The sequence below is a fragment of the Ctenopharyngodon idella genome, chromosome 16 (genome assembly GCF_019924925.1).
Source record: "Ctenopharyngodon idella isolate HZGC_01 chromosome 16, HZGC01, whole genome shotgun sequence".
In the NCBI taxonomy this organism is placed as follows: Eukaryota; Metazoa; Chordata; class Actinopteri; order Cypriniformes; family Xenocyprididae; genus Ctenopharyngodon; species Ctenopharyngodon idella.
This window is the reverse complement of record NC_067235.1, coordinates 20489476-20507397: the sequence shown is the minus strand read 5'-3', so window position 1 is coordinate 20507397 and position 17922 is coordinate 20489476. Positions and strand designations below refer to the sequence as shown.

Genomic DNA, 17922 nt, shown 5'->3' with positions numbered 1-17922 from the left:
ACTGTTCACAGGCTTCTGTGGGTTTCATTTTAGTTGTCATGTTGAAATAAATACAAAAAATACAGGTGTGTCGGTGTCTGTCCGCTGAATGTGACCCTCCGATTCTCCTCCATGGCCATTTGGGAAAGTGAATATTTACAAAGACAACATTGAAACTACAGTTACATTTACACCCTTCCCAACAAAGAAATGGATCTACTTCTGTCAGTTTGTTGAACTCATTTATTTGGACATTTTTACCATATGATGGCTGAAGCAGCAGAGCGTGACAGTTTTCAACAGTAACCAGATCAACATTGACCCTTTTCACATTTCCGGGTTTCTCAGGAAGTCGTCATAGTTGGGTAAACTTCTATAGCTGTGAATGAGACTACATTATATATATATTTTTTGTATTCCCATTTGCTCAAATAATAAACTCCACAAGTGTTTTCACAACTTTCAAAAAGAGGGGAAAAAATAGAGAATGATAACAGCAGTCAAAAGAAAGATGTCCATTTTATCCTTCACTGCCACTGTATTAAAAACACCCTCACAGCAGCATTAAATTTATTTATTTATTTATTTATTTTTTGATGCAAAGGTAATATAAGTATAGTGTTATATATGTACATACATTCATATATATATTTATAAAAAAAAATAAAAATTAAAAAAAAAAAAAGTATAAAAACACTTTACAATACTGACAACCTTTAAAATGCATCACTGTTTGTGAAAAGGGTCCTTTGTGAACAGAATTCTACAAAACTTAAGCGAAAACACCAAACGATCATGCAATGGGATAAAATAGCTTCTCTTCCCTGCAAATGATAAGAATGAATATTTAACCAAGTCAAAAACAAAACAGGTTAGCAGGTATCCATATTAATTTCAGTATCAGCAGATGCTATTAAGTTAAAAAAAAAAAAAAAAGATAAGTTACATAAACAATAAAAGCTTCTGTGGTTTCTTTGTTTGAATGATTTGAGCGACCATAAACGACACAAATTGAGTTTGTGATAGCGATTCCTATATAGAAAAATGACTTCCTGCCCTCCAGCTGCATTTCAGGCCATAGCAATGACATCATGAGCAAACCTATGCATCTGTGTAACAAAAGTAGGCATTTCACATTGAAGAGCACTAGTTGACAATTAAAATAGATAAATAACTACAACACTATATATGCTTCCAAACCTTCTTGGGTAACAAAGTCATTAAATGTATGAAACTAGGCATTAAAAAGTGACTTCTTGCTCTAATAAATCTGCACTAAATGAGTAGTTTGTGTTTTAAATAAGTAATCATAGGTCAGTTTCTGTAAAGACTCATTTTTATTAATTGTCCAGAGGGCCAGCAATGCATGGATACAATAATTGTTTCATCAAGAAATTAGGTAAACAGTTTAACACTGCAAAGTACAGCAATACCAAATCTGTTTTTTTTTTGTGAGACATAGATTAGACCTGCTATCATAACCATTTATTGCTCAGACCAGAACATGGAATTTAAAAAAACGGTTTCTGGGACTTTTCTAAAACACTTATTAAATCACTTTCCAGCTCATACAGACATACAATCATTCATGACAGGCAGTCTCCAGGAGGCATACTAAAGATCTTGGTTAAAAAGAATTAAGAAAATAAAGCAAAGAAGAAACAAAAGTCCATAAAAAAGGTCTCTGATCATCTACCGGACCATATCCAGTGAATGTTTGGGCTCCCCATAAAGCGGGATAAAAGGTTTAATTAGATGATTCTCATCCTACCTTCTTCACAACCTACCATCTCCCTCATTCGCTGACTTAGTTTAGCACAGCACAGGAAGCATTACCAACCCCAGACTCCCAAAATCTTGATCAAGCTTTAGGTTACAGATACCACTGATACAGTAGATTGGCTCAGCTGTCTTTAGTCAAGGAGTTAAAGATCAGCTCTCCTGCTTGTCTTTGACCAGCAGGACCGTGTGCTGCCCTCCACTGGACACTGATAGAACTACACGGTTCTCCAGCTGCTTGCCCGTCATCTCCACTGGGCTCCATTCATCATCCTCCTCTCCTGTACCCAGCTGCAGGTTGGTGCCCATTCCCCAGGAAAACACAGAGCCTGGCCAACAGATACCGATGTTAGAAAACTAAAACACAGCTTTTAAGTGAGATCAAAACAAGCCAAGAGTACATTATGTTATTTGTTAATGTCCTAAAAAAAAAAAAAAAAAAAAAAACACTGCTCTGAGTGGTGCAATTAATGTAATTAGTGGTTGAGGATACATTTGTGAACAACAGTACACACGTTGCGTCATTTGTTGCATTTGCCATTTAAAACTACAGGGACAAACAATGCTACAACCCAAACCCAAATGGTATCAAACTATAAATGCACTGATCAGTTTTGATTAGACAAGTAAAACCAAGCTATAACTGAATTTAGGCATCAAAGCATTATGGACAATATGAAAGATATTAAATTTATAAATGCATTTAAATATCTGCCATAAAGTAAACTACAGATTAAAAGTTTGGGGTCAGTAAGGGTTTTTTTTGAAGAAGAAATTAAAATTATTCAGCAAGGATGCATTTAAGTGATCAAAAGTGACAGACATTTAATGTTACAAATGTACTGCTCTTTTGAACTTTCTATTCAAAGAATCCTGAATAAAAATGCGTCACGGTTTCCACAAAAATATTAAGCAGCTGTTTTCAACATTGACAAGAAATGTTTCCTGAGCACCAAATCAGCATATTAGAATGATTTCTGAAGGACCATGTGACACTGAAGACTGGAGTAATGACTGCTGGAAATTCAGCTTTGCCATCACAGGAATAAATTACATACATTTTAAAATATTAATATTGTACGATATTATTGCAATTTACTTCTTTTTGTACTTTTGCAAGAGAAAACAAAGTTTCTCAGGGAAACGCAATACTTTTGCGAGAGAATCTCCCATCTTATTTTTGTCCATCACCATATGGGGCATAGTAGTTTCTGTATTTTTGATCAAATAAATGCAGCCTTGGTGAGCATAAGCATTCTCTTTAGGTTCTCTATGTGTATTTATACTAAATTTGGTTGTAGTTTGAAACTGTTTACAATGCATTTCAAGTTTTGTATAACAACTTGTAGTGGCTAAAAATATTTAGAATTAGTCAAAACGAACCTGAAGCTAAAAAGTTTATGTTGATTTGAAGTGTTTGGAGTGCTTGTAAACCAGGACAGGGTGTATTCTCACCTTGTTTGGTGACAGCGTAGCTCACAGAGGCACCACAGGCAACCACCTGAGCGTCACTGATCCCAGTGACAGGTGTGGGCTCACTCTTCTCCCCTGCATCCTTCCCCAGGCCCAGACGGCCATACTCCGCCCGACCAAGACTGTACACTTGTCCTGTGGATGAAGTCAGTAGTTGAAAATCATTTGATACACTGCTGGGACACATGATTCAATGCCAGTGCCAAACGTACATATAAGATATGAAGTTTGTGGATGAATTACCTTCTGAATTCAGGCACAGTGTGTGATGCTGCCCTCCAGAGAAACCCACCCAGGAGGTGGTGGAATTTTTGAAAGAACTGAGTTTCACAGGAACAAAACAGATGTCTGTGCTTTGGGTGCCTGTTTAATAAAAAAAAAAAAAAAAAAAAAAAAATCATATCATCTCTAAAAAGACTGCAAAAGACAGACCATTTAATCTTCAGGACTGGATGAGCTAAGAATCTTACCAAGCTGGTGGTAATTGGACAGGCCAAATCCATAGACGTGCCCCTCTTTAGACACAGCAAAGGTGAAATACGCTCCACAGAAGACATCCGTGAAAATGACCTTCCCCCGTGGCTTAATGATAACCATCTGCGGCTCCAGCAGTCTCACTGACACAGAAAGAAAAAAAAATAAAATTATATGAACACTGTAGAAGACAGAACTTAACCAGCAAAGGTGGTAACTGGAAAAGGATAAGACCACAGAGTTATTTATATTTTACTAGCATTCAAACATTTGGGGTCATCCAAATGTTTGAATGCCATTTGGGGTAATACTTTTCATCAAGGATGCATTAAATTTATCAAAAGTAAGATTGAAAACATTTATAATGTTACAAAAGATTTTATAACAGCATTTCAAATGCTATTCAAAGAATTCTGAAAAAAATTCAGAAAATATTCAGCACAACTCTTTTAGAAATATTTCTAGAGCACCAAATGTTAGTTGATTTGTGAAGGATCATGTGACACTGAAGACTGTAGTAACGGCCGCTGAAAAGTCAGCTTTGCCATCACAGGAATTACATTTTAAAATTAATATAGAAAAGTTATTTAAAATTGTAATATTTCACAATAATACCGTTTCTAGTACTTTTGTTAGAGTAAATGCAGGCTTGCAAACTGTGGGGTCAGTAAGATTGTTTTAGAGTATATTTTAAAATGATCAACATATTCAGAAAATAAGCTAAAATTGCAAATAAATAAAATTTAGGGCTGGAACTAACAATTATTCTTTCTTTTTCTTTACGCCATGCCAGCTTCTATGGATTATATTTTCAATCAATTAATCCTTCGACAATTTTTTCAATTAATCGAATAATCTATTATCGATTAACCTATCGTTTATTTTCTGAAAAGCCGATTAATCCTTTGGTTAATTGACCAATAAATAATAACTGTAACTAATCCATGTATGCACTATTACCTAATGATACTATTTATGACAAAAGATAAGGTTTGTGTAGGCCTAATTAGGAAAGGTGTTTACTATTGCTGCATTCACAGTCACTTTTTACGCTGTTTACGTTCAGCGCTTCCAGGTTCTACGTCAGAACGCCGGCTCATTATTGGCCGGCTCCTGCATCAGCATCACACACATGCGTTGTTCTGCTCAAGTGAACAGTGTCAGCCAATACTGAGCCGCTGTTCGGATGTAGAACCTGGAAGTGCTGAACGTAAACAGCGAACGAGAACGACACAGAAGAGAAGATATTGATGAATAAAGTCGTTATTTTTGTTTTGTTTTAGCGCACAAAAAGTATTCTCGTCGCTTCATAACATTATGGTTGAACCACTGCAGTCAAGTTGACTATTTTAACGATGTCTTTAGTACCTTTCTACCTTAAAAGTGGTGGTTAAATTGCTGTCCAAGAAGGAGTCATATACCTCTCGGATTTCATCAAAAATATCTTCATTTGTGTTCCGAAGATGAACGAAGGTCTTACGGGTTTGGAACAACATTAGGGTGAATAATTAATGAGTTTTCATTTTTGGGTGAACTAATCCTTTAAATGCTTTGTAACCTGTTGCAGAGAGTATGTCGCACCCACAGCATTTCGTATAAAATGCTGTATGAATGCAGCCATATTAAGCACAAAATATGGGACTGACACCGTATTCTAGTGCTGTGTATTTATAAAAAAAAAAAAAAAAAAAAATATTCACTATAATAGTCCAAATACTTGCCCTGCCTTCTCATCATTTTGAGGCAGAAGAACCCCGGGATGTTTTCGTTTCAGATGCCCTTGCACAGAAGTTGTGCTGTTGTGGTAGGCCTATGCCATTTCAGTTTTACAGAGCGTGGAGGGCACCATTTTATTTGGTCTCTTTTTAAAAAAAACAACAAAAAAAAAAACAAAAAACAATTTAGACTGGGCTCGATATCTAACGGCTGATTTTCAGCATGCCCGAGAGTCAGAGCCAAATCGATGAATTACAAGCAAATCAACTAATTTATGTAAATTGACGTAATCAATTACAACGACACCTCGTTCCAGCCCTAAAATTATTCATTCACATTCCAGTAGTGACTATTCGATCAACATGGAGATACATACTCAACCCCTTTCTGCCTCCGCGGTTAGCAAAGTGCTCAGCCACACGACCCAGCTGGCCTTGTTCTCCACATCCTGAGGTGTACAGCTCTCCACTCACAGTCAGCATCACCAAATGGTCATTTCCTTTAGAATGAATTCAAAACATCACAAGAAAGATTTCAAAGAGAATGACTACTAAAGTCAAAGCTTGAATGACCCACCTGAGACTATTTTAACCACTGGCTTTTCTATAGGAACTTTGACGGGGAATGTGCATTTTTTCATGGGCTCCAGGAGTCCAATGACACCATTATTGTCCTGCATCAGAAAGGAGAGGTCAATCAAAACTGGTACATCTTTTCCATTGTGTTGCAGTATACATAAAGGCTATACTCACTCTAAAAGAGCCCCAGACATAGACGGTCCCCTCCTCCGTGAGGGCAGCGGTGTGACTGTCTCCTGCAGAAACCTGCACAACCTTTTCCCCAAGGTCCACCTTTGCTGGCACCATCTCTGAGCCCTCCTCGGATGTATCACGACCCAGAGCACCCTCATCATTACAGCCAAATGTATAAATCTACACAGGGATGAGAACAGGCAGGGCATCAGAAAAAACATAAAATAACTTTGAACAGTCTTGCTAATTGAGTTGAGCTCATTTTTGAGGTCACGATTAATGTTATTTGTGCTCAGCTTACATTTCCAGTGTCGCTGAGGCAGACTGTGTGCATGCCTCCAGCCACAGCCTGCACGATACCCTCAGGAAGAGTCACCAGAGCTGGTTTCTTCCTCTCCAGCACATCCTCCCCCAGGCCAAGCTGCCCAACATCACCCTGCCCGAGAACAAGCACCAGGCCCTTCTCCTGGCCATGACTACTGTGAGAAACTACAAACAACCACAGGAAAAAAAAAGATGCATGAGTTTTCAAATCTGGATATCACAGAAAAACAACTACTGCATTTTTGTACTTATTTGATTCCATAAGGGGACGTTACATTTATGATGTGCTGTAAAGCGTTAGACCAATCACAACAGACTGGGCCATCTGACTAATCAGAAAAGGAAGGGTTTAGATAGAAAGAAGGGCCCTGTTTACACCTGGTATTGAGATGAGTTTTGGTCGATCGGATCACAAGTAGACAAGGCAGACACATACCCGTTTACACCTGGTGTTTTAATCCATCTCGATTTCTTTGAGGAAGGGTCTATGGGCGGCTAAATGTATGGGTTTTCAGATCTTTTGATCTAATGGACAAAATAAGCTCACGCAATTTACACATGAACGTGCCCAGAGACGATGGAAAAACATACGGAGAGCAGCAGCTTTTGTTTCTGCTTTGATAGCCGCAAGACCATGCTGAACGCTGCGAGTGTGTTAGAAAACAGGAATGGTGAGAGAACATTGTGCTTGGTACACTTTTCATCCTCAAACCAAACTTGGGTCTTCAGCCGACAAAGCTTAAATCCCATATGGCTAGCACACTTCCCATAATGTTTAAACAAGTCAGTAGGTGGAGAGAAGGCGACCTTTTGCGCTGTTCGGACATTCGTCCACTCGTCCACATGAGCGTCTACACTACGAAAGCAATTCGATTAAGTCTGATGTCACGCAGCAGCGCTTCCAGGTCCAAACGCTCTCTCTCATACCATAAGAAAACAACAAACGGTGCTAATATACACACATGATGTGGTGTAATACTACCAAAAAAAATTATAATCATAACCTTTATCTCCATACCAAAATCCCAGATGGCCAGACAGTGATTCATCTTATAAATCGTTAATATATTATTTGTCTGTGAAGCTGTGAGCACGGAAAACGTTGTGTAGACTAAGTATTTTAAATGTTTAACTTTTTAAAATGTTAAATGTTTAATATGAATAAATAGCGCTCATAAACGGCCGTCGAGATGGCATTCTCAAGTGAAATGAGCCAGGGCTCGGACCCAGAAACGGCGTTCCTTACGTCACGACTTAAGAGGATATGGTCAAATCCATTTTCAACTACCTCTTGAAGTGGTCAGAGTGGACAGTCTCAAAACATTTTACACCCCATTTACACCTGTATTTAGCATTGTCCACTTATGATCCGATCAACCTAAACGCATCTTAATACCAGGTGTACACAGGGCCAAGGGGTTTAGATAGACCGAATCCTTTATCAAACCGTTTCAGACACTGCGAGAAGAGGGGTTTTTTTTTTTTTTTTTTTGGATGCATGCAATGCAAACCTGTAGTAGGAGACCCACAAAAAATTAAGAATGCTTAAAATAGCATAATAGGGGCACTTTCAATCTGACTACATGAAAATTGAAACAAGACGGCTTACCTTTCTGTTTTTTCACAGCTGTTGAGTTCTCAGATGCTGCAACAGTTTGTCTCTTTACAGCTTTTTTTGCAGGCATGGTGACTCCAAATTCTTGACAAAACCTAAAACTATGAATAAAGACATGTTAACACAAGTAACTTCTTCAAGGCCGAACTAAACAGCATTTGAGGCCTACAAGAAAAAACAGGCCAGGACTGCTAAAGTCATGAAAGCAAAAGTTAATTTCACTTTTTACTATAAAGTTCTCAAAAGTCAAAATCTGCAGTCTACCTAGATAGCATATTAAAGCATAATGTGCGCCAATTTGGTCTTATAGGCACATCAAGCTTCTTTGGGGGGGCATTATAATAGCTAAAAATGTGGACAACATAGGCAACTTAATGGGTTTTAGGACAGACACTTTTTTTGGCGCTGACTTCACAGACTATGACTGACAGCAGCAAATGTTTGATGGCGGTTTATCGGCCAAACATGGCATTGGAAAGAACAGACGAGGGTCTAATTTTCAGCTTTTATGCATAATTTAGATGCAGGAAATGAATTTAAACATGGCGGAATAAGAGCCGAGTTCAAGTTCAAAGTCATAGGAACAACCCGCTAAAAGTTTAAACAGATCAAGCCTTGAAAAGCGACACCCTGGAGTCAGAGTCTATACGGTTCATCCTGGCAACATTTAGTCTGACGACAAATTATTTCTTAACTCACATCGCACAAGCATCACACTTTAAATGGGATTAAGAGCAATGAATGAATTAAACAGGCTCAATCATGCTTGTTCGGCAACAGATATTTCACAAGGACTATTTGCATTACATTTCCTGTAACTATGAGAGACAATTTTATCTTACCGTCGGTAGGCAGCTGAAATGATAACCAACACGTATGAACAAAAAATGCCCGGGTTCAAAGCTTTTGCTGGCTCGAGAAGGTTTATGAACACCAATAACTCCTTGAGAGAGTGTAACGCACGCGTGTCTCACTCCTGACTTGCTTCATGTATTTCACTGGATTCGCGCTAATATACAAATGAACAGGCGCCACCTATTGGAAAGGCGGGTGGGACAATTTTGTGGTTGAAGAATGGCTGCAAGCAGATACACCACAACCAAAATAATAATAAAAAAATCTGAACAAAATCAAATCCAAAGAACATTTCTAATTATGTGGTGGGATTTTTTTTTTTTTTTAAATCAATGCAAAAGGTGTGTAAAGAAATCATTACCTTTTTTACGTTGTTGTTTTTATTTGGATCCTATTATGGCATTTATTGATATTTTGAATGCTTTTATTTTTATATTTTCATTTTTCATTTTCATTTTATTAAGTGTGTTATGTGTTTTAGCTTATTTAATATTTCTATTTAGCCTTCATTTATTTTTATTTTAGTTTTAGTAAGTTTAATACTTAAAATGTTTTTAGTTGACAAGGCAAAAGGTTTTTGTCTATTCTTCATATTTTATTCAATATCAGCTTCAATCACTGAAAACAATTTTAATATTTTAGTATTAGTTAACAATTAAAATACTGGGTCAGACATCTGAAAGCCACTACAGATGTAAAAAATGACCATATACATTGTGATTTCTGGCCCTTCCTCAGCACTAACAGTACTCTCTAAAACCTCATTGCACCTTCAATGTTATATGTTAATTGTGGCACATTTTTATCTGCTTTGCAATGTATTATGTGCATAGTGTGTTTATTTCCGTAACTGCAATTTTGCAACTGATTTCTCATATTTGCAATGTAATATCTCATTTGGACATCTCAGAACTGTGAAAAAGGGTCCAACAAAGACTGTAATCTGTCTTTGATTAACATCTTTATTTCTGAAATTCGGGTCCCCAGAAGAACTGTGGCACAGATTATTTTAAATTATAAAATGTGAATCATTACCTATTAGGTTCTGTGCACAAAATGATAGTCAGTATGTCATAAGAATGCATTTGTTAGTAAGAAAGAGCGACACAAACATTATTGGTAAGCATTTTAATTTAGATTTAGTGTTTACATCTAAACAGCAAATTTACTGTCAGTTTCACATATAATTAAAAAGCAATAATATACAACGCTACATTACAATGGAACATTCTGCTCCCATTCTTGTAGTGCTGAATAATACACTAATAATTTTGTGCTTAAAAAAATAGTAACCTATATGAGTTTCAATATATTTAAAATATTTTTTAAAATAAAAGGAAGACAAGATATACACAAACAGTCAGTTTCATCTACAGAATAGATCTGTACAGCAGAGCAATTCCTATAATCCTACTGGCCAAAAACAACATAAATGACAAAATAATGGCAAAAAAATGAAGAAGAGTTCCTGCCGCAAAAACCTCCCTGTCAACAGTACTTTACAAAAACTTCATTTTTAGAGCTGTATCAGTGCGTGCCCGGACTAAATTCATTCTCCTTTTAAATGGGTAATAAATAATCAGGAAATCCTTTTTATTTAGAAATAAAATATTTTGTAAACATAATTTGGACACTTCTTAAAACTGAAATAGCTGGACCTCACTTTTACAGAGGTGATATGATTAATAAAAAAAGATAGTAAAAGATAACAGATCACAGTTTCGCTGTAGATCAATAGTGAGATATGCAACGCTTACATTCTATCTAAAAATTTAACCTATGTTCTATTCCTTTCAAACAGTGAGGACCACAAAGTAGGGGGAATCTGTAACCCTGTCTTGAATAAAGAGGGCCAAAGCCAAAGTTATGAAATAAAAAAAAAAAAATCTTGAGCCTTAAAGTATCTAACATTTAGAACGTTCCAAACTAAGAGAAAAATTACAGCAGCCTATACAAACATACACAAATACACAATTAATGTCCAGGCTCAGGCCTTATTCTTGCAGTTCCTCTGTCTGCCCTGCTATTTGTCAGTAACTAACACTTATTATTGTATTTATTATTGTCACATCATTATTATTACTATTATTTTTAACTTTGTTACACTTCCCTGAAAGGAAATAAAGTTTATCATATGAAGTAAAAGCAGAAAAAAGGCCATTCAGAGAGTAGAGAGAGGAATATCTGCCATTGGCACAAGTAACATCCTCTAAAAAGTCCTTCATCCCTCTCGGTCTTGGCACGTGGGTCCCCTAAAGTCCAGGAGAAATACTGCATCTGTCCCCCAGAGGTCACCCGTCCCACACGTCAGTGGGTGGACAACTGAGAAACGGTCTGTTTTGTTTTTGTTTTGATTTGTTTCTAAATGCTCCAGGTGACCCTGTGCATTGAAGAAGTACATTCATAGTAAAAGCAGTCTGAGAGGCTCTCTGACACCCTGAGGCTCCTCACCAGAAAAAAACAGCCATTTCATCCCAATATCCACCGGCCTTTAAGTGCTTCATTTTCCAGTTAAAAGACGCCGCTAAGGACGATGGAATCTAGAAACGACACAAAACCACATAAAATGCAAATTAATGGTTAGATGCTTTGCAGTTTTCTGTATTTTTATTTTGAAAGTAACAATACACTTACCTTGTGTAAATTCTGCTTTCCTCATGCACTTCCATCTCAGAGCTCTTAAACTCATTGAGCTCTTTACGAATAGCAGCCTAAACAAAGAGGTTTAGAGTTGGTCAGTGTTGGGGGTAACACATTACAAGTAACACGAGATATGTAATCAGATTACTTTTTTGTGAGAAATTCAAAAGAAAGCAGTGTCTTTTAAGACTATTTATATTCTCCAGGAATATATTCTCCTGTGTGTGGCTGTATATGCAAGTTATGCAGATGTAAATGAGATGCTTTCGTTTTTGTAGTTGTACCTTGTCTGCAGGGGTGAGTTTGGTCCATGGCTTGTCAGCACGGCGGTCATAGTCCTGAGCGCACGTGACTTCCACATACTCGTGGAAACGTAATATTTTCCGAGCCTGTAGTTCGGCTACAGTCGGTCGTTGACTCAACTAAAAAAATGAAAAAGAAAAACGGACAAATGCATGTCACAAATGCTGTCGAATGTTTGATTGGAAGCAAGATCACTTTTAATGCTTGCTAAAATCAACATTAAAATTATATTCCAGGTAAATTTTAATGCAAGAAAACCGAATCGCACCTTTCTGGTGAGTCTGCGCTTGATCTCCCTGACCTCTGCTTGTCTGTCCGCTTCGTTTTTGGCTGGAAAAATGAAGAAACCATCAACACCGATTAGGCTGAATCAAATCCAATATCACAGGAAAATGATGTGAAGTACTGAAAACTGCGAGCACATGAAGGACAGACAACTATTAAAGTACAAATAAAAGTGGACAGGAAAGTTTTTTAAATCTATGAGAGAAACACAAGCAAGGACTTCACTCTATTTAGTAGAAAGTATCTGTAATAATATCTTATGAACCAATAGAGGGAAGTCCTTGCTTGTGAACACTGAGGGAATAAATGAACAAGAATAAATGAGTAACTAATGAAATGAGAAAAAAGGGACAGGACGGAAGCAGGGAAATAAATCATGATACAATAACTTGAGTGAGCATAAAGAGGCAATTTACGCTGGAGAATGTTTCTCTGTTCCAACTCCTCAGCAGTAGGTCTCTGGCTCAATCGTCTACAGATAAAAAAACAAACAAAAAACCTCATCATTTATATATTCTCTTTATTTTGCACAATATAATAAACAATATTTTAATTATGTTTAAATATAATTTAAAATGTAATGTAATGTTTTAATATATTTCAATATTAAATTAAATAGGCATGATATTGTTCTGTTTATTATAAGCACACAGTGCAGTTTTGCCATCTGTCACTTTAAATGCTCAAGCTCTTTAAAGCATGATGGATTCTGATTGGCTGCCATTGTTTTTATCATTCACCAGCTGGAAACAATCGTTGTGAAAGTGATTCCAACGATATTGTTTATCTGTGCCGTTTGTGGTATGGACTCTGCTATTCTTTTACATTTAGAGCAGTTTATATAACTATATCTTTATCATTATAGTTATTGTTCTTGGTGTGAATGGGCCTTAACTTCTGGTTGGTTCTTCTTACACGGAGTATCAGCCTATGGCCGATTCACAGTTCAACAGTTATTCAGTGTAAACATTTATGTGGGTGTGTGGCTGAGAGGGCTATTACCGTGTGAGTGCACTACCAATCTGTGTGCGGATGGCCTCCCACTGCTCCTTGCTCTGCCACGACAGACCCGTGTGCTCTACTTTGGCCTGCCTCTCAGGAGCCTGTCTGTCTGGGGCAGAGGGCCGACTGCTCAGCTTCAGCGCCAATGTGTCCTTCCTTTTCACCCTGCTGGCCAGAGCACCTGCAGCGAGCAAACACATATATACACGCATACAGTCAGAAGTTTTGGCTCTCTTTTTATATGGACAGATGTCTGAACATACAATCCTACTAAAAAAAAAAAAAAAAAAAAACTGGAATTAATACAGACAGCAGAAGGCCCATTCTAAAAACACATTCACAAATGTATTATACAAATGTACACACATTTAACAATATATACAACATTGTACTAATATATATATATATATATATATATATATATATATATATATATATGAAATATGACACAAGTAGCCGTGCGATATGGCATGTATATCAGCCACAGGCCGAGTGCCGGAGGCAATCACAGGGTGCCGATATACAGCCATATCGCACGGCTACAAATGTGATATTGCGTTTATACAACAGTTAGACGGCACAAGTGTGTAAATAAATAACAACAACAACAATGGAGTGTCTTTAAAAAACCCTGTTTTGAGAGGAACTACTTCCTTCCGCCTTGGATTCAAATCTCAAGTTGACAGTTTAACAGTTGAGCCCAAGCCTCCATTACTAATTCTAAAACGTCACTTTAAAACTAGTAACGAAGAAACGTTGAGTCGCTTCATTGAAGCTCACTGTAATATGTAGAGTATTATGAGAGAGATATCCTGAGCCAGTGTATTACCTGCATCTAGCTGATATTCTTCAAGTCAATCTTATATTCATAATTACAAAATCAGTTTGAATGTCTGCTGAGGAAAGCGATATCTTTTGTCTTTGTCCTTTTAACATTTAAGACATTCCCATTACAGTGCTAGTCGATGCATTTGTCAGTTACATCTCGTAAGATGTTTAAAGTAAAAACAACGTCCTTGTTTCCTTGTTTCAGTCCATTTCAATATAAAAGACTTCGCGACTGACTGACTGACTCTTGTGCTGCCATCTCATGGCGTATTAATGTAACTTTCACTGAAGTCAAAAGTCGAAACTTTTATATGAATAAACAAGCAGTATATCTACACACACACACATATATATACACACTTGGTGGGCTATCATCCTCCTCGTCTTCATCTGATTCATCATCCTTGTACAGCACGGGTCCGTCTGAATCGCTCTCCTCTGGCTGCTGATCTTCCTCATCTTCCTCTTCCTCGCTGCTGTTGTTTCCTTCAGGGATGATGCTGACGCTCAGGTCCCCCACCAGACATCTGCGGCTACGAGGCTCAAGTTCTGGCTGGGACTGAGGGGATGGGAGGTGATTAGGTGGACGTTCCTCATCATCATCATCATCGTCATCCTCTTCCTCCTCCTCTTCATCAGAGTAGTCATCCTCATCCCTGAGCAAATAAAAATCCATTTCATATTGGACCCATATGCATATTAATGTACTGTATTTGCAACTTTTTACTGTCAGGGACATTTAAGAGAGGATAAAAATATTGTGGAGAAAAAGGGAATGCAACACAAAGACGGATTAAACCAGCCTCTCCCAAACGAGCACCAAGGCTCAATGTGTGAACACCAGTACAACATGTTTCTGAATCAACATCTTTGTTGATCTTGGAACAACATTCCAATCAACCAATCAGATTTGAATGACAAGTTTAAAGTTTACGTCAAGTTTAAGCTTACAACCAGGGTTAGGTGCTTCTACATCAGTGTTATTCACCTATCGGTTCCCTCTGATTTTAAGGATAGCTTATGGGTAGGGTTAAGTTTAGCGGTAGGGATAGTATTAGGACTAAATTTTCAGACAGGAATGTTGTTCCAAGATCAACAAAATATGCTGATCCAGGAAAATGTATTACATGGCAAAATCACAGTGATTGGCTCAATGTCTATGGAGGATCAAGCAGCAGCAAGAGCATGAAGAAGAAGGGCAGAAAATTACTAGTTAAATGTTTATCACTGCTATTTTAAAAGTTTTGTTGAAACTGAAGTAGTGACAGAACTTTTTCTTTCTTTGTGGTATACATTTGAGTGTAATGAACTATCAAAAAAGAAAATAAATGTAGGGCGGGGACTTGGTTCTATCAATCAGTTGTTGATTGGAATTTGACTCATGAAGGCTGGATTTAAAAAATGAATTCAAGTTTGCAGTAAATTGTGGAAAGATGGGGTTTAAGTGCACTAAATGATTGGAGAAGTCCAGCATACACCATCAGAGAGAAGTCTTAGATTTAGATTAAACGTTACAAGGTCAAAAACATAGTCTGCTGTAAAACATTTACAAACGGACTAAATATTTTTATTTATTATTTAATTTTTGACTGACAGCTCTAATCGAAAGTAAAGAAACTGCCCAGATTACACTCACAGTTTGAGAGGCTGGATGGTGACTGGCAGTGGGCGGCCGCCCTGGTACTCCGGTGGTGTCTCAAACAGCAGTGAGTGGGCACGCTGGGAGCCATCTGGGTGTGGGAGGGTGGGTCCTGGGCTACTGAGCGCCCTCTGGATCATGATGTGTAAGGGAACGGGTGCTTGACGGGCAGGCGGTTCCTCTGGAGGGCTGGGAGGGTCAAAATGGACAGGAAGTGGCTGGGGCAGGGGGTAGGGGTAGGAGTGTTGGTGGAGGAGGTGATGGGTGTGGGCCCGTGGAGGGGACGGGGGGATGTGTGAGGGGAGAGGTGGGGATGGGGGAGGTAGGGGCAGCTGGTAGCCCCCAGGGATGTTGGCCCTCATGTCCTCAGACAGAATAGAGGGAAGGGAGGAAATGGTCAGTGGGGAGTCTTCTGCACTGCGCTTGGTGACAGGCGTGGTTCTCTTTGGGGGCATGGGGGGCGAGGGTTTGACCGGTACTAGGTTGGTGCCTCCTTGTGAGAGTTCAGCTGTAGAATATTATGCATAAAGAAACATTGTAAACATTACTGTATTATTTACTCTAATTAAAGGAACAGTTCACCTAAAAATGAAAATTCTGTCACTCACCCTCATGCCATTCCAAACCATATGATTTTCTTCCATGGAAAACAAAATGAGACTTTTTTTTAAATAAATCTTGTCAATTAAATTAGTTGGTCCAGTTCACAAAACCAGTCTGAATGATGTTCTCAAGTTCAACTCCCTCAACTGAATGATTCAGCTCACAGAAGCAGTGTTGTTATTGTTAACTACAACTAAAACTATTAAAAATCATTCTTTTAACTGAAATAAATCTAGAAATAAAATAAAATATAAATGTTAAATAAAAAACTATGTAGAAGTAGCACAATTACTAAAACTGAATTATAAATTAAAGCTAAATAGAAATATATAAAAAAAATAATAAAAACACCAAAAGCACATAACAGTCTAATATGCTAATCAATGACTTTAAGATATCCCACATCAGCTACATAAATTAAGCAACTAACCATTCAGAAATGTCCTGTTGCATTCTACATGTTGTCACTTCTTCTTGAGCTATTCCATCATTGTCCGACTTCGGTTTGAACATAAAAAGCTGAACAGTTTCTGACATTTTCAGTGAGTCTTCATGAGGTAATCTACGCTGCTAACACTATGTGCTAACACAAGCTCTTGAAACCCACCCTCTGCTTAGGAGCAGCAGCTCATTTGCATTTAAAGGGACACACACAAAAACAGAACATTTTTTCCTTACCCTCAAAAAGTGACAAACTTAACATGCTATAAAAAATTATCTGTGAGGTATTTTGAGCTAAAACTTCACATACACACTCTGGGGATATCAGAGACTTATTTTATATCTTGTAAAAATGGCATTATACCACCCCTTTAATAAATATTGTAATAGTAAAGAAATAATATTAAAATAACCCTTCACCGGATAACATCAGTGAAAATAGCTTAAATTTCCATCCGTTCCTCACAAAATGCTACTGTATGACTTCATAAGGCAAATGGACTACATTTATGATACTTTTAAAGTGCTTTTGTGTCTTTTTTGAAGTTTAAAAGCTCAATGTAACTGCATGGTAAAAAGCATCCAGTACAGACAAAATGTATCCTTGTGTTCCACAGAAGAAACAAAATCATACAGGTTTGGAATGAGGGTGAGTAAATGATTACAGAAATGTCATTTTTGTTGAACACAGACTTTAAAGTTTTCACATTTCAGATCAGTGATATCATATTAGTAGAATCAAATGACTCTCATCCCGATTCGCCAGTAACGTCACCGAAGACCAACTAATTCTTACAGAACACATTCTAAGCAAGCAAGTTCATTGACGAAAAGCCATGTGACTGCTAATCAATGCAATCAGAATCCCATGTCACATGACTTACAGATGAACTGCTCTACACATAACTGCCAAAAATATAGTGTAAGTATAATGAAGTACAGTGGCCAAACATTATTAATGAGAAGGAAGCATAAAATAAGCTTAACATGCAAACTGCATGTTAAAACATTCTTTGGATTAGCCTGGCTGCCTCTCTATGAATCAAAAGCATGAATTTTAGCCCTAAAGCTAAGCAACCCGCAGGTTTTCAGCATGTGATGAGGTGGACTGGATTCATTCCTCGTTCTCTAATCTCACAGCTGCTTGTGGAGCAACTGTTGCCTGGAGTAGCTTATACAGAACATATGCTGGCATCTGGCATGATGGGGCATTT

General features: G+C 37.6%; 2 protein-coding genes across 10 annotated transcripts in view; both read right to left on the bottom strand.

Moving 5' to 3' along the window:
• Positions 1 to 1297: 1297 nt before the first annotated feature.
• On the bottom strand, positions 1298 to 9128 carry rcc1 (regulator of chromosome condensation 1). Of its 2 annotated transcripts, none has more exons than XM_051865864.1 (10): positions 8955 to 9128; positions 8107 to 8213; positions 6475 to 6662; positions 6174 to 6353; positions 5998 to 6094; positions 5798 to 5920; positions 3702 to 3848; positions 3475 to 3594; positions 3214 to 3366; positions 1298 to 2087 (listed from the first exon to the last, which is right to left on the bottom strand). In XM_051865864.1, exons 2-10 carry the CDS (start codon positions 8180 to 8182, stop codon positions 1912 to 1914), a joined length of 1260 nt encoding a protein of 419 aa, XP_051721824.1. In that variant the 5' UTR covers positions 8183 to 8213; positions 8955 to 9128; the 3' UTR covers positions 1298 to 1911. The 2 variants fall into 2 exon arrangements, with proteins under 2 accessions (XP_051721824.1, XP_051721825.1); XM_051865865.1 differs by having other exon boundaries at positions 8107 to 8207; positions 8955 to 9115.
• A 952-nt stretch (positions 9129 to 10080) lies between these two features.
• Positions 10081 to 17922, bottom strand: part of phactr4b (phosphatase and actin regulator 4b) — a 46218-nt gene continuing 38376 nt past the window's right edge. For all 8 annotated transcript variants that reach the window (XM_051865422.1, XM_051865424.1, XM_051865423.1 and 5 more), the window contains 8 exons: positions 15662 to 16172; positions 14386 to 14681; positions 13198 to 13378; positions 12612 to 12667; positions 12179 to 12240; positions 11892 to 12029; positions 11602 to 11678; positions 10081 to 11507 (listed from right to left, as the gene is read on the bottom strand). In XM_051865422.1, coding sequence (XP_051721382.1) covers positions 11492 to 11507; positions 11602 to 11678; positions 11892 to 12029; positions 12179 to 12240; positions 12612 to 12667; positions 13198 to 13378; positions 14386 to 14681; positions 15662 to 16172 — 1337 coding nt within the window. In that variant the 3' untranslated portion in view covers positions 10081 to 11491. The remainder of the gene's footprint in view (positions 11508 to 11601; positions 11679 to 11891; positions 12030 to 12178; positions 12241 to 12611; positions 12668 to 13197; positions 13379 to 14385; positions 14682 to 15661; positions 16173 to 17922) is intronic.